Source organism: Odocoileus virginianus, chromosome 1 (assembly GCF_023699985.2).
Source record: "Odocoileus virginianus isolate 20LAN1187 ecotype Illinois chromosome 1, Ovbor_1.2, whole genome shotgun sequence".
Lineage (NCBI taxonomy): Eukaryota > Metazoa > Chordata > Mammalia > Artiodactyla > Cervidae > Odocoileus > Odocoileus virginianus.
In genome coordinates, this window is record NC_069674.1 from 39,818,370 (window position 1) to 39,833,381 (window position 15,012).

General features: G+C 62.1%; 1 protein-coding gene and 1 long non-coding RNA gene across 10 annotated transcripts in view; both read right to left on the reverse strand.

Moving 5' to 3' along the window:
- Positions 1 to 1,313: 1,313 nt before the first annotated feature.
- The window catches only part of CAMK2B (calcium/calmodulin dependent protein kinase II beta), a 93,154-nt gene continuing 79,455 nt past the window's right edge, over positions 1,314 to 15,012 (reverse strand). For 4 of the 9 annotated variants that reach the window (XM_070467101.1, XM_070467115.1, XM_070467112.1 and 1 more), the window contains 7 exons: positions 14,856 to 14,927; positions 13,354 to 13,398; positions 11,669 to 11,717; positions 4,185 to 4,260; positions 3,963 to 4,057; positions 3,451 to 3,685; positions 1,314 to 3,180 (listed from right to left, as the gene is read on the reverse strand). In XM_070467101.1, the coding sequence (XP_070323202.1) occupies positions 3,453 to 3,685; positions 3,963 to 4,057; positions 4,185 to 4,260; positions 11,669 to 11,717; positions 13,354 to 13,398; positions 14,856 to 14,927 (570 nt within the window). In that variant the 3' untranslated portion in view covers positions 1,314 to 3,180; positions 3,451 to 3,452. Of the gene's footprint in view, positions 3,181 to 3,257; positions 3,277 to 3,450; positions 3,686 to 3,962; positions 4,058 to 4,184; positions 4,261 to 11,668; positions 11,718 to 13,353; positions 13,399 to 14,855; positions 14,928 to 15,012 lie in introns of those variants that run through there. The other 5 variants (XM_070467124.1, XM_070467120.1, XM_070467108.1 and 2 more) reach the window with 2 other exon arrangements.
- On the reverse strand, positions 8,648 to 11,657 carry LOC139035018 (uncharacterized). The gene is made up of 3 exons (XR_011487539.1): positions 10,249 to 11,657; positions 9,855 to 9,935; positions 8,648 to 9,035 (listed from the first exon to the last, which is right to left on the reverse strand). It is a non-coding gene; the product is annotated as an uncharacterized lncRNA (long non-coding RNA).

The window sequence follows — 15,012 nt, forward strand, 5'->3', positions numbered from 1 at the left end:
GGGTGTGTTTGGTGTATCAGATTGTTTGGAAGCCCGTACTTCTGTCCTGAGAAAGCTTAAGGTGTGAGGTACAGACAGGCAGCGGCACCTGGGGACCAGGCGTAGAGGGGAGGCTGCCCATCACCACACGAGGGTGTCTCTGGGGTGTCAGCAGGACTGCCAGGCACTGTGCAGGAGGGAGGAGTGCACGAGGCCTTCGAGGGGCCAGCGGAGCACAGGCAGGTCCCAACAACCCTTGCCTGGCACAGCCTAAACACGTGCAGCCGTGAGGGAAGGATGTTCAGAGAAGCAGGCGGCCTGGCATCCGTGTGTCCATGCAGCTATATGGCCCTGTGGCCACGTGGTCAGAAAGCCGAGAAGTCAGGCAGCCATGTGGCTATGTGGTCAGGCAGGCACGCGGCCAGTGCTCACTCAGCCGGTGCAGGCCGAGAGTGTTTCCAAGGAAGGCCCAGAGGCTTTGTTTCCCTGTGGTGTGGGGGTGCAGTGGGTGACTGGGTGCCACGTCCCTCCCTCCATGTGGGGGGTGAGCTGCAGAAGGAAGGCTGGTGGGGAGCGCCTGGCTCTGCCCACCTGGCCCTCAATCCCCTCAGTCTGGGGCCACCTGGGAGCCTCTGTGCCTGGCATCCCTCCGTCTCCCAGGTCTCAGCTCTGGGCTTCTGCTGTTCAAGTCTCCTCACGGAGCCTCTCCAGGTCATGGTTGTCATCGCCTGCTGTGTCATCTTTGCATCCCAGCAGCCACCACTCCTGCTCCTGGCATTGGTGCCTCACATCTGTGCCGACCTGTGTGCTGTCTACACAGCCCAGCGTGTAGGCCCACAGAAGCACCCCTGGTAGCTGCAGGCACCACGTGTCTCAAGCAACACACACAAAGACCAGATAGATGGATCTCTCCTATCCCTCCTATTTATAGGTGGATCTCCATCCTGTCCGTGGAGAACAGACAGGGCAGCAGGGCTGGGGCCTGGAGCTCTTCCCATATAGATCTGCCCTCCTGATCTCATCTTCAGAGATCACTAGAGTGACCAGAGGTTGGGGGCTCCTAGGACTCAAGGTGTCATTTTTGGTTCGTGTCTGGAGCTAACAGAGGCCTTGGGGGAAGCAGGGAGGAGGGTGGGAGCAGCTGGCAGAGTTTGACCTGTGGCCTCACAGAGGGGCCCCACCTGGGCGTGCCAACTACCCGAGATGGGCTTGGGAACATCTGGCCTAGGGCTTCTGCAGCCTGGCCAGCCCAGGGCCCACACAGCAGGGGAAGGACCTGCCTAGAGGTGAGGGGTCAGCTAGATCCTGGCAGAGAGCACCCAGATACACTTGAAGCAGTTTGTCCTGTTTTCCATTTATTTGCAGTTTCCCGAGACAGAACAAAATAATAATTTTGTACACTTACAAGGCTCAGAAAGAAAAGACAATGAAACTCAGCAAAAAGAGAGAAGAGGAAAGGCCGGCCAGCACCGTGGGCAGCCGACCCTCTGCAGGGCAGGCCGGCCGATGCCGCCACACCACGGACATCTAGCTAGAAGAGCGGGTGTGGCTTGCTCATGAGGGGTCATGCAAAAGAACTCTCCCCCAGAAAAAAAAAAAAATCCCCAAATTATCCCAGACAGGCAGCTCCCTGGAGAGAACGGGTGAGCGGGGAGAGGAGGGGAGGAGGCCCCAGGAGGTGAGGGCGGCTGGGCCGCACACTGTCCACGGCGAGCCCTGCCGCTGCCCGAGGCCCAGGGAGCCCTGCAGATGTTTACCCTGTGTCCATGGGTGGGGACGGCTGTCCTGAGCACAGCCGCAGACAGGCAGGTAGGCGTCCACTCTGAGTGTCTGTCCATGGACAGTCCCCCTTGGAGACCAGCATCCTGTGTCCTGTTCCCCACTCTGGGCCCCTCCCTTGGCTTGTATGGGGAGAAGATAAAGAAAATCCTTGTTGAAAACAACATGAGTTGAAGGGGCAGATATTGGGGTGGGGGGGTGCGTCCTGCACCTCTGGGATCACGGCCCCTGACCACCCCCCGAGTATAGCCCAGGAGGCCAGATCATACCCACCCCCATGCCTGGCCAAACGCTTTCGGCTCTCTCTGCCACCACCTGACCACGCGGCCTGTCCCAGAGGCTCACTATAGTGCCCACCGGCACACAGGGGACCCGCCTCCCTACCCCTGGGTCCCTGTCGCTCGCAGCCCAGTGCAGCCCTCTGCTCCCTGCTGCTCTGGCACAAACTCTTAAAAGTGCAGCTTCTTCAGCAAACACTTGCCTGGCCCCTGCCTCTACCTGGAAGCCAGAAACACCCGCCCACCTCTGACCCTTCTCTCCTTTCTGCCCCACACCCACATGGGGACTGGGGAGAAGGTGAGCAAAGACGGAGAGGTACCCGAGCAGAAGAGAGGCCAGCCCAGGGGGTCCCTTCCTCAGCAGGCTGCTGCCAGCACTGTCCTCTCCCATGTCTCCTGCCAGGTGTGAGATCTGAAACTAAGGTGTGCCTCCCTGCAACCCCTCCCCCAGCGCACCTCCCTGGCCCCGACCAGGCCAGAGCTGGATCCCTGGGCCTCCTTGGATGGCTTAGCATCCTCCCAAAGAGGCTGGCCCAGCCGCTGCACTAATCACCCATGCCGGGAACACCGGGAGCCCACATCCACACCTTCTTAGGGAAGAGAGGAGGGAAGGGAAGTGGGAGGGAAGACAGCCGTGCTCAGGCCCCCTTGCCACCCCCCCAGTCCTCCCCCGACAACACCTGACTCTCCTGACCAGGAGCTATGCACGGGCAGGGAGGATGCAGACTTCTTGGGGGGTGGGCACCACCTAGCAAACTGTTCCTCAGGCGGCAGGCCCTGGTGGACAAGTTCATTCCCCCAGCCAGTCCCTGGAGGAGGCCAGGAGCGGACAGATACGTGGAGCTTGGGTGGGGTGCGGCCGGAAGGTTCGAAGCCCCACAAATGCCAGTGATTTTTACAGCTTTTTCCCTTGTTTAGTTTTTCTTTTTTTTTTTCCGTTTCATCGACATCAATTTTGTGTGTGTGGTTGTCGTTGTCATCTTGTTTTTAAAAAGAAATCACATCTGGTCTTGGTTTTCTGCAGACACAGGCACCAGGGGAGGAACGAGGCAGACACAAACATGCGACAGGCAGGCCGTGCGCCCGAGGGCAGCTGGGCTCCAAACACCGAGTCTGTCCCGTGGTGAAACCAGCCGCAGCGGCTCTGAAACGGAGCAGGCGCCAGGGCGGGCAGGTCAGCTCCGGGGGCAGCTCTCCATCTGACCCTGGTTTGGTGGCTGCAAGGTGGGCACCTGCAGGGCTGCCCGGAAAGGGGCCTGGAGACCCTGACCCAGCGCCCCTACTCCCCTAACACCAGGCTTGCCTTATGCCCAGGAACCTGCTGGGCCACCCCTTCCGGCCACCCCTGCCGGCCGCCACCCCCAGGCTGCAGCCCCCTCACCCTGGGCTGCGCTCCCCTCCCACAGGGTCTCACCTTCACTGCAGCGGGGCCACGGGCGCCCCCGAGCAGTGGAAGTGCACGTTCTGCCACTTGCCGTCTCGGCGATGCCACACGCGGGTCTCCTCGGACTGGCTGGTGCGGGGCCGGCCCTGCCCGTCGATATACTGTGTGAGGCGGATGTAGGCAATGCAGGCGGCGTCCTCGCCGATGACGTGCACGTGCGGGTTCAGGATGGTTGTGTGGATCGGCTTGCTGTTCTTGGCGAGCACTGCGAGTGGGCAGGGGCTTAGAGTTGTGCCTCCCCCTGCCCAGCCCCTCTACCAGCCCAGCCCCCTCCCCCAAGAGCACCATCTGGTTCCCCCTCCCTGTCCCCATGTGTCCCCGCCCCTCATCCCTGTGGCTTGGAGGTTTCTGCCACAGAGGGTGGCACAGTGGCCGGCTGACCCTGAGCACAGGGGACAGGGCTTCCCTGGGTCCCTGACTGGGGGTCTGCAGGCTCTCCAGGGGCACCCGCCCTCTTCCCTGCCCCCCTGCCCTGCACTCACAGTTCTCGAAGTAGAATCTGTGGAAGTCCATCCCTTCAACCAGGTTGCCCAGGGCTTCAGGCTCAAACGAGGTCAGGCCTGGGTCGCAGATTTTCCTGGGGGGCAGACCCAGGTGAGGAGGGGCCCCTCAGAACCGGGTGCTTCCATCCAGCCCCCTCCCTGTGGGGAAGCCCTCCAGGTCTACCCGCCCCACTCCAGGACAGGCTGGGCGCCCCGACTCACGCGTAGGCCTCGAAGTCGCCATTGTTGACGGCCTCGATGAGCTGCTCCGTGATCTTGATGATCTCCTGCTTCCGCGCTGTGGGGAGACAGCTGCCCAGTGACCCACCCACCACCTGTGCCCACCCAGGAGGGTCCGGGCAAAGTGCCCTGCCCCCATCCCCATCCCAAGGCTGCCCAGCTCAGACTGCTCCCTTCAAGGCCACCCACGGCTTCCCTGTTTCCAAGTCCAACGAGCTTCCATCTTGTTTGTCTTAAATACAATATCCCTACCAGTCTGGAAAACGCAGGACGGGGAAGCAAAGCCTGCCACGACCACCCTGCATCCCCAGTTCCCCCGGCCACATGCCCTGGGCCCTCAGCAGGGGATGACTCTGTGACACCGTGACCAGCCTTCCTGGCTCCTGCTCCCCAGGCATTGCTCTCTAGTCCTCCGTGTACCCAATAGCTCCTGGGGGGGGGGGGGGCAGGTGTCTACTAGGGGCCGGCTCACAAAGCAGGGAGGGGACTGGAGGCTGCAGGGCCAGACCTCTGTGCGAAGGCCAGGAAGCAGAGCCCAGTGGAAAACTGAGCGTGGGCCTCACCGCCTTCTCTCCATGGAAGCCCATAGACTGCCAGCTGGCCTCCCACCTCCTCCTGCCTCCACCTGACCTCCCACTTGACCTCTGGTCCTAGACCAACCCAGTCCCTGGGGTGCTCACCTGGGGGCCCCCCTTTATCTCTTTAACTACCATTTATTTTCAGGCTACATTATTTTAAACACGTGGAAGAAGCACAAAGAATAATATAACCCACACCCTGCTGGTTCACATCTGAACAATTTTCATATTTGCTTTAAGATTTCTTCCAAAGAGAGAAAAGCTGCCACATAAAGATGCAGCTGCCTGTGTTTCCCTGAATATGGTTCTTCACTCACTCTCCCCAAAGAAGTACCGTCCTGAGTTAGATGCTAAACCACTCCTGTGCAGATACATCGACACCCAAGGCACACAGGAAACACACACACGCGCGTGTGCACATAGCCACGGACACACCCAGACATGGTGATTCCATAACACAGTAACACGCCAGCAGTAAAACCCAGACCCAGGAAGAGCACCAAAGGCAGCACCCCAGTTCTCTCCACAGCCCCCTCCCCACTCACGGCCATGCCAGCCACGCCTCTGTGCACCCTCACATGGGTGCTTGTGTCCCCTCCGCTCCCCGCAGTACGTGGGGACCACAGGCGCTCTGCAGGGCCACTCCTGTGGATGCACATCCCCGCCCAACCAAGCCTAGTGACGGGCATCTATCGCTCTCCAGTGTCCAGCTGCCAGTGCAGCTGGGTTCAGCACACATGTGAGTTGATCCATGGCCTACATTCCTAGAGCGCGGGGTGCCAGCTCCCAATGGGTGCATGTTCCCAAGGCCCTCCCATCAGCACCTTCAGCTGTCTGGGTGTTCCCTTCTCCCAGGCGCCCAGATGGGAAGTGGACAGAGCCCACAGCAGGAGATGCTGCGTGTGAGCGGGGGCGTGCCCGTGTATGAGCTGGGAGCCTGGGTCGTGCGGCACCAGCTCTGGACAGTGGCTGCTGGGCAAGCTCTGTGACACCCGAGAGGTTCAGGGCATGCACGCGCATGTGTGTATATGTGCCCCTTCGGGCACGTGGGTTCATACTTGTGTGTGTGTCTGCACTGCATGTGCACACACCAACCTGCCAGCACACATGCGCTTCCCCTGTCTAGAAGAGACCGTCTCTCTGCACTGGCTGAGCTTCTGCTGGCTTCCTGTTTTTGTTTCTTACAGAAACAAAACTGTCTGGATGTCATGGATGCTACATCCATGTCTGGATGTAACAGGGTTTGGGCTTCAGGCTGTCTCTGCAGAACTCAGGCCCCTGCTGGAAGCTGGCCTTCAGGAAGAGGGCCCAGCTGCCCTGATGCCTCCATCCACGCACAGAGCTCTGTCCCAACACAGACACATGCAGGTGGTCCCTGTCCTCACCTGCTGGATATTTCACACCTCCTTCGGCACACCCACTTCCTCCTATGCCCAACCCATAACACTGCTTCTCCCCTCTCAGGGCTTCCTCCACAGCCTGCCCACCTCTCGGCCCTCTGCCTGGGAGTTTCCCAATTCTGGGTGGCCCTCTCTCCTCTGGGACCTCATCCACCCCCACTTCACCTGTCATCTTCCTGGAAGTGGCCTCAAGCCTCAGTCTCTGATCTCCCACTGCAGCCCAGCTCCCCCACCAGATGCCACCACGAGGGTCAGGGCCCCTGGGCTTGTCTGACGGCAGCACCCGGCGCCTGCCCCTCCCGTTCCTGCCCTGGGCGGCCGGTCACCCTGGACCCCGCTGCCTCCTTCCTGAAGCACCACGTCCAGCCCCTGCCCAAGAGCGCCCACCTCCCACTGTGAGCTACTCTGTCAGCTCCAGGCCATCCTGCTAATCTCGCTGAGGGGATGTCTACAAATCCCGACATCCCAGGCACTCGTCAATCCCCCTCTTGACAGACAGTGTGAGCTGTCTCCCCTCCCAACGTGAGCTCTCAACTGACAACTTTGCAGCTGGAATTAAGAGACCTTTTTTTCTGTTTTGTTTCCCCAAGCACTCTGATCTTACAGCCATCCTACTGCACCATGGTAAGTGGGCCGAATTTTCCACTTGATGAGGTAATGTTGAGTATTTTTAAATAAATTGTAATTAAAAATGGAATTGGTGTAAAAAGAAAGTATTAAGTAAATAGAACTCTAAGGTCACAGAACACATTGTGAAGTCTGAAGTTTGGGAAACAGCCCCCACGTCCATTCTGCAGATGGGAAAGCTGAGGTTGCACAAGCCCACCCACAGCCCAGGAACGAGCCAGACGCTCCTGACCAATGGAAGGACTCTGGCCTCTGCTTCCTTGCCATACAGAACAATCCTGCCTCCCCCGGTGACACACCACGCAAAGGGACGCCTGGCGGGGGTGGCGGGAGGGCTGGTTATCAAGGACAAGCTGCCCCCACCAGGCAACTCCAGAAAGGGTCTGGCTTGGGAGAAGTCCCCAAGTTGAACCGTAGCCCTGCATCCACTCTGGCTCTCTTGGGGAGAGCTAACAGGCCAGGGCAGCCCAGACACTAGTGACTCCAGGTGGACCCCAAGCAGCTGCAGGGGCACCAGGACGTCCCAGCCACACCAGAGAGGCAGCTGCACAGGATCAGCCTGGATCGTGCATAATCCCCGATTATGGAGAACTCAGGGCGGGCTGATGGGCACCAACCCGTTTACCACTGAGACAGCTGGCGGGCTGGCTCCCGGGAAAGCAGGCTGCCCGTGACCCAGCCCAAGGATGGCTGTCTGCAGCCGGACCTCTGCGCCAGTGGGGGCAGTCCCCAGTCCCAGAACTGGGAAGGGGGGCCACTCCACTCGGCCCACGGAGTGCCAGAACTCACCCCGAAGTGGCCACTCAGAAGTCCCTTCTCCAGGCTGGCCCCACCTGCATCCCTTCACCCAGGACCCCCACACACAAGGAAGCTGGCTGCTGGGAACCCCAGGTGGGAGGGCAGGAGGTAAGAGGAATCCTCGTTCTAAGGGACACTGATGGGGCCACCCCTCCCCTGGGTGCCCCCCTCCCCCAGCGCTCTGCCCTCCCCTGCACCCTGTAGGCCCGGCCACACGAGCCAGGCGTCCAGGCCCCAAGGCCCCCTCCACTCAGTCCTGTCACAGACAGCCCCTTCTGCGGCCCCACCTCCCAAGTCAGGCTCAGGACAGACCCCTAAAGGGGCAAGACTGTGCTGGGCCTCCCCCTCCCCGACTCCGTCAGCCTGTCCTCGGAGCTCCCCGCCTGGGCCGGGCATGCCCCAAAGGTCAGTCATGGCCTTGGGCCAGGGTCACATTGCAGAGGACCCCTTGGACACAACCCTCCACATCTGCTACCCTCAGCTTCGTTATCTGTGAAACGAGGGTCCAGGAGGATCCTGGATTTGGGGACACGGAGGCCTCTAAACTTGAATAAGGCCCCATACAATGGGGGACGGGCACAGGCTCCGCTGTGTGCCCACCAGCGAGACTCTGCTCTCTCACCTCTGAGACGCATCTCCACTTTCTCTAGCAGAGCCTGAGTTCAGGCCACAGCCCCCCACCCCCAGCCTACCCCTCTGCTCCCAGGGCTTCCCTCCCATCCACCCACCGCTGCCCTGGCCCCCAAGCATGGCTGGCAGGGGTCGGCACCCCCACAGCCCAGCACTCACCCAGCCTCTCCCCAGCCATGCCCGGCCCCCCGGCCCCGAAGCAGCTTCGCCTCTGAGAGCTCGGTGTCTCCCCGGAGGAGGGGGTGGCTGCTGCCCTGGGATGTCATCCATCCCTGTAAGCGATACTGGTGAGCAGTCGGCAGACTGCAGATGGCAGCGGTGGCTCCTCCCTGCCCGGGGAGGCGGCCCAGACCAGCGCCCGCCCCCAGCCCACCCCCCAGCCCTAGACTCACCAGCCAGGGCCGACCCCAGACGGCGCACACCCCCATCCTCACCACCACTATCCAAGAAACCTGCAGCTCACAGCCCCTGGGAGGGAGGTGCTAGTCCAGGGAAATCTGCTTCCTGCTTCTCTCCCCATAGGTGTGCATCTTTAGCCGAATGGCAGTTTTGTGTGGAATTCCCTGGGTCCCCCACCCAGGAGCCGACCCCTTCCCAGAGCCAGGGGATGGCGCTCCGCAGCTGAAGGTCTCCACACCCGAGAGCCCCCAGGAGCAGCCAGCGGGGCCACTCAAGGTGCTACTTACACGGGGTGAGTGGGGGGCCTGGGAGAGCCGGAGACGGGCAGGGTGGGGGGCCCTGGGCTTCTGGGGTCCCCGAACCCCTCCTCACCGTGTTCAGGATGTCAGAGATCCTGGGGGCTGGGGTGGAACAGACGAGACGTGAACACGAGGCAGGCGGGGGACACGCAGGAGAGAAAACCTATGGGCTGATGAGCCAAGCCAGAGAGAGTGGGGGGGACGGAGGGGTCATGAGGGGACATGGGGGACAGAGAGGGATGGAGAAGGGATGTGGGGGGTGCAGGGGGACGTGAGGGACAGGGGTGACAGAGAGGGGCGTGGGGGACGAGGGGGAAGCTTCAAGGATGTTCAGGCGGCTGCACCTATCTGACCAGGTGGGGGTGGGGAAAGCTGCTGTGGGCAGAGGGTGCCTTCCATGGAAGGGCAGCCTGGCCCGGGAGAGGAGAGAGTAGTTCCGCGCGGGACAGGCCTGGGGTGGGCGTCCCCAGGTGAGGATGGGATGGGTGAGTGGAGGAGTGTGCAGAATGCCTGGCCCCTCTGGAAAACCAGTTCTGGGCCCTTTCTTCTCCCTTGAAACCCACAGGCCTGTGGTCGAGAGGATTTCTGTAACAGCTCCTCGTGCCTGGATGCCCGGCGTGGGGCCCATATGAAGTCAGCGTGACTGACAAGGCCACGGCCCATGGCCCAAGGGGCAGGATACATGGCTGCTCCGGGTCTGGGAGACCCTCGGGGGGTGAGGTCTGGGGCTGGACAGCAGTGCAGGGAGCTGTGTGGGAGGTGGGGGCGGGGGAGCCAGGGAGAGCTGCCTTGCGGAGTTAGCGCGTGCGCCCCGACGCCCAGCCAACCTCGGCAGCCTGGCCCAGGGGCAGCTGAGGCCGTGCATGGCAGGATGCGGGAGCCACTTGGCAGCAGAGGCAGCAGGCCTGCGGCACTACTTACATGGGGTGGGCAGGGGGCCCTCGGCTTCTGGGGTCCCCGAGCCCCTCCTCACGGAGCTCAGGATGTCAGAGATCCTGGGGGCTGGGGTGGACAGGAGCAGACACGTGAGGAGGAGGCGGGCCAGGCTGGTGGAGAGGAAGCAGGCCTCCCGCTCTCTCCCGCCCCAGGGCCTGTCTCAGCACCAAGGAGCCCCGGCCCTGAGACCCCCAGGCCAGTGAAGAAGGTCTGCATGGAGGCGGGCTTGAAGGGCAGAGGTGCTGGGGAGCTGCTTTGGGGGGCTGGGAGGGGCAGGCTGGTGCCCGAGCTCGACCGGCCCTTGGCCCTCGAGCGTCCCCTCAGAGAAGCTGCAGGCCCCTCCAGGAGACCCCCACAGCAGCAGGGCCCGGCTACTTACATGGGGCGGGCAGGGGGCTAATGGGAGCCGGAGACGGGCAGGGCGGGGAGCCCTCGGCTTCTGGGGTCCCCGAGCCCCTCCTCACGGAGCTCAGGATGTCAGGGACCCTGGGGGCTAGGCAGACAGACGAGACGTGAACACAGACAGGTGAGCACACGCAGGAGAGACGAGGGAGTGCAGGAGGATGAGAGGAGGCTAAGCTAGAGAATCACACCGTGGGGTCCAGGGCTCCTGGGGCTCCATCACCCCTGTGTACCCAGGGCTGTGAGATCACAGCAGGTGTGTGAGGAAGACATGGGGCCACCTGCAGGGCTGGAGGGTCGTGTATAGTGCCCGCCGGGAACAGCAGAGGGCAGGCCTGAGCCCACTGGGGCTTCTCTGCACATGACGGATGGCATAGCTGAGGCTGAGACGCCCCCAGTCCCTGCCCCGTGAGGCCCCTCAGGCATTTGTTGACCATCTCCCAGCCAGACAAGGGGTTGGCATGAGGCTGGCTGGCCCTCTCCCCCGGGCTCTTGCAGTCTCGGGCTGTCTCAGGCCCCCGCCTGGTTGGGGCGAGGGCAGACATCCAAGAACAGGGCCTGGGGGAGATCTGCGTGACCTCCAAGCTCCATGCCGATGACTCAGGGCCCGCAGTCTGGGGAAATCACACGAATGTCCACTCGCCCTACATCCAGAGACCAAAGCCTTGCGCTCGTTCACTTCCACTCTAGGGCAGGGGGCATACTCAGGACAGGATCACTGCATCTCCCAAACTGGCAGAGCGGCCACCGCCGGCTCAGCACTCATCTACGCAGAGTGAGGCCGAGAGGTGGGCTCCCCAGGCGGGGGCTGGTCACCTGGCCTAAATGGAATGGAGACCAGATCCCCTCCCTGGGGCAGCTGAGAAAGCTGAGAGTGGAAGAGGGGTGCCAGGGTGAGCACCCAGCGCCAGGGACCCTGGGGCATTGGTGGGACACAGACAGAGCCAGAGCCAGCTCAGCCTGGGATCCCTGAGTGAGGAACGGGGCACACGTCTCTGCAACCTGCCCCCCAGCAATGAGCCCAGGAAATGCCCCTTGCTGCCCATCTGCGTATCAACTGCCAGCTGGGTAGGCACAGGTTTAAGGACCTTTGAGAGAAGAAACAGCAAATTCAACCATGGAAACTGGGTGCACAGCTCCCGGAGCAACTTGGGGGCCCATGCAGAGAACCATCCCATCCCAGCAGTGGCTCCCTCGCTGGTCAGGGCGCCCAGGTCCACCAGGCTCTGCTTGGATGCGCTGCCCAAGACCGCCCAGCGCCAGTCCATACTCAGGCTCAGGTGGGGCTGTAGCCCTGAACAAGTCAGCCCCTCGTCTCAAGACGTGGCCTTTGCTGTCCCAGTTCCCCACCCGCCAGTGGCCTGCCCACCAGCCCCACAGGTGGGGAGGTTGGATACCTTTTGTGTCTTCATCCTCTATGGTGGTATGGGTGCTGTCGGATGACTCCTGGGGAGACACAGGGAGGCAGCGGGTCAGGATGTGGCCTTTGCCCCCACGGGGCCCAGGCCCCACCCCCAGAAACCCACCGGCAGCAATGGAGCTTCATGTCAGGCCCAGGGGTCACCCACTTCTAGGCTGAGCCACCCATGTCCCCAATAGCTGAGGACCCCAACTCCCCTTCTGCCAATGAGACACACCCAGTGGAAAGATTAGCATGCTCAGAAGACACTCTTGAACAAGATAAAAACTGTTTTGGTGTGTGTGTGTGTTTTTTTAATTCCAAGACTCCTGGGGAAGCAAGAAAGCATCCACAGCCTGCCCACTTTGGCAGGCAGGGCAGAGCTTCCAGTAGATTTCCTCAGGAAACTTGACCTGGTCAGTCAGAGTGCGGCAGCACCATACCTCCTCCCCAGGCCTGGGCCATCCAGCCAGGCCTGGCTTTACCTCTCAGGTGGCCCGAAGGGCAGAGAGGTAGCCCCAGCATCTCCTCCCTCACCCCTGGCTTGCTGCCCTTCAGATATAAAACCAGATGCACGTCCACCTGTGACCGAGTTCCCAGAAAGCTTGGTTGCTTCTCAGAAAAAACATCGTAACAGGGTCCCCAAGGAACCTCCCCCCCACCAACCTCCTTACTAGACACTGCTCTGGGCCCTGGGCCAGAAATGGGGCATCTGCAGGTTGTAAGATCAGGGCCCACATCACAGAATGTTGTCTCAAGGCCCCATGCAGGGAAAGCAGGGCCCTCAACCCCAGACACTGGGTCCCAGAATCACCTATCCCTGGCCTGAGTCACAGTGGATGCCCAGGCTCTTCCTAGCACCTCGAGGCTGGGTCAGCCCAAATGCAGTGGCCCATAGCACCCCCGTCCTGGTCTGTGGCTGGGATGTGTGGGGACCCTTTGAGGATCTCAGGCCCAGGTGGGAGTCTGGGTGGGGGTAAGGTAGTGAGGTCCTAGAAATGCAGCTGGGCTGCCCACCCAGCTCTCCCACCACCCCAGAAAGCCAGCCCCTTCCCTGGCCGCAGAGTGAAGATGCTGATGGGATGGGAGCTGATGCCAGAGCAGAGAGGAGGAGCAGGGGAGGGGTCAGCTCAGCTGGAAGCACTGGGCGCGGCGGGCAGAGGTGAGCGACGGGTGAGGGCAGGAGGGTCTGTGCTGCCCCCCTCCTCCTGGCCCCACACTCGGGGGGCACACAGGGCAGCCCCCTTCGGCCCTTCTCCCCTGGAACACCCAGACCTTGGCTGCACGCTGCGAAGGACACCCAGGCTCTTTCTGGCACCCTGAGCCTCTGAAGCAGTCCCTGCCTTCGGCTGCTCCTGACCAGGCTGGGCCTGGCCACCCCCAGGGCAGGATGGAGAGAGTCTGAGAAGCAGACCCTGCTCGGGAGGGAGGGAGCCCAGGCTCCTGTGTCTGCCGGGGACTTGGTACAACCGTGCCTCCAAGGGCGGCACCTGGGGCTTTTCCCCAAAGGAGCAGCCCATGGACTTGGGGGCTCTGTCCTGCCTCCAGGGGGGCGGGTCACAGTACACCTGTCTCAGCACAAATGCTTCCCCAGGGTCAACATCCCAGACCTTCCCCAGGGCTGGGGGTCTGCCTCCCGGCTGAGCAGACGCCCCCGAGAGGGTGGCGAGGAACGCGCAGTACCTTGATCCCGTCCACTGGGTTATGAATGACGGTGGTTTGAGGCTCCTACAGAAGAAGGAAGCACAGAGGAAGGAAAGAGTGCAGTGAGAAGAGGAGGAGAGCAGAGGCCCCCCCGGCATGAGCCTGGGAGAGGAGAGGAGAGGGTAGCAGCAGAGCAGGATGGAGGCAGATGGCCAGCAGGGAGCGGAGCAGCTGGAGGGGGACCTGGGGCAATGTGGATGGAACAAGCAGACCAGCCCGGGGCCTCCAGGGCACCGGAGGCCGATGGAGAGAGTGGGGCTGAGGGCGGGGGTGAGAAGCCGCACACTGGGGTCCCTTCCTCGGGCGCTCTGCCCTCTGCCTTTGCTGCTGGACCTCCTGCCGGCATGGGCAGGGCACAGGTTTGAAGATGTCATGGAGTGGGGGTGGCACGTGGGATGGACGGGTCCGAGACGGGGCTGGCTGCAAGGCCGGCGTGTGGGACCCTCCCCTCCTGGGCCAAGGCCACTCCCCACACCTGCACTCGCTGTGGATCTCCGTTGGGCAAATCTAGCCTCCCCATGGGCAGTCCAGGGCTCAGCCCCAGAAGCAGGGCCTGAGGCCCGTGGGGCCACCAAGTGTACTTTGAGCAAACTCGGGACCTGTGGACCAGCAAACCGCAACCTCTTGGGATTGCCTGCTCTACATGAGACACCTGGGCAGGAGGGCCATGCTACTGGCCACAGCCCTGCACCAGCGGCTCCATCCCCTGGACAGGACCCTCCAGATGAAAGCTGGAGCTGGTGGGTCCCTGTGATCTCATGTCTACCCACCCCTCCCCATCAGAGGAACCCCTGAACCCTCCCGGCAGCCACAGGCCCGCACAGCCACAGAAGCGTGTCTCCCTGTACCCACCTCGGCCGTGTAGGACATGGACTCTGATGGGGAACACCACGGCTGCCACTGCCCTAGACCCGACAGCCACTGCTAGGCTGTGACCGGGGAAAGCCAAGGGGCCCCTGTATCCCTCCAGATCACTGGGCGGGCTCTGAAGCTAAAGCCAGGCTCATCCATTATCCCTAGGGAGAAACCAAAACCCACCCCTGCCAGACACTGCATCCCTGCAGCACCCAGGAGAGGGGCTGGCAGTCTGTCCCCACCCGCAGCCTGAACCACTCCCCCTGCAGAGCCAGCCCCCGCTGAGTTCCCGGCCAGCCTCCTGAGGGCAGAGGAACCAATCCAGGTTGATGCCTGGACCCTGAGTCTCAGTCTCACTGGACCCCTGATGGTTCCCACTGCCGACCACAAGTCAGCAGGGGCCTGCCTGCTGCATCCAAGATGGGTTCCCTGGCACTGCATGAACTGGGGTCTTCCCTTACCCCCACATCCCAGGGCAGAGGGGCTAGAAAGGCTAGGTGTTATCTGTCAAGAGACAGGCTGGGAGCCAGACCCTGGCTTTACCCCAGGCCTCCTGGCAGTGGCCACCACATAGCCGGGGTACAGGAGAGCATGGCCAGGAAGTGGGGGGCAGAGGGGTTCAGTACCAAGGCGGCTGGAGGAAGCGTCCCCTTGGGGCTGGTGGCAGCGGCACTGTTTTTGGTGCTATTCGTCTGGGGCTGCAGAGAGAAGGGAGGCCATGAGGGAGAGAATGAGGGCTCACACCCCTTCCTCAAGGCGGGGGAGGCCCAGAGGAGCTCTGGG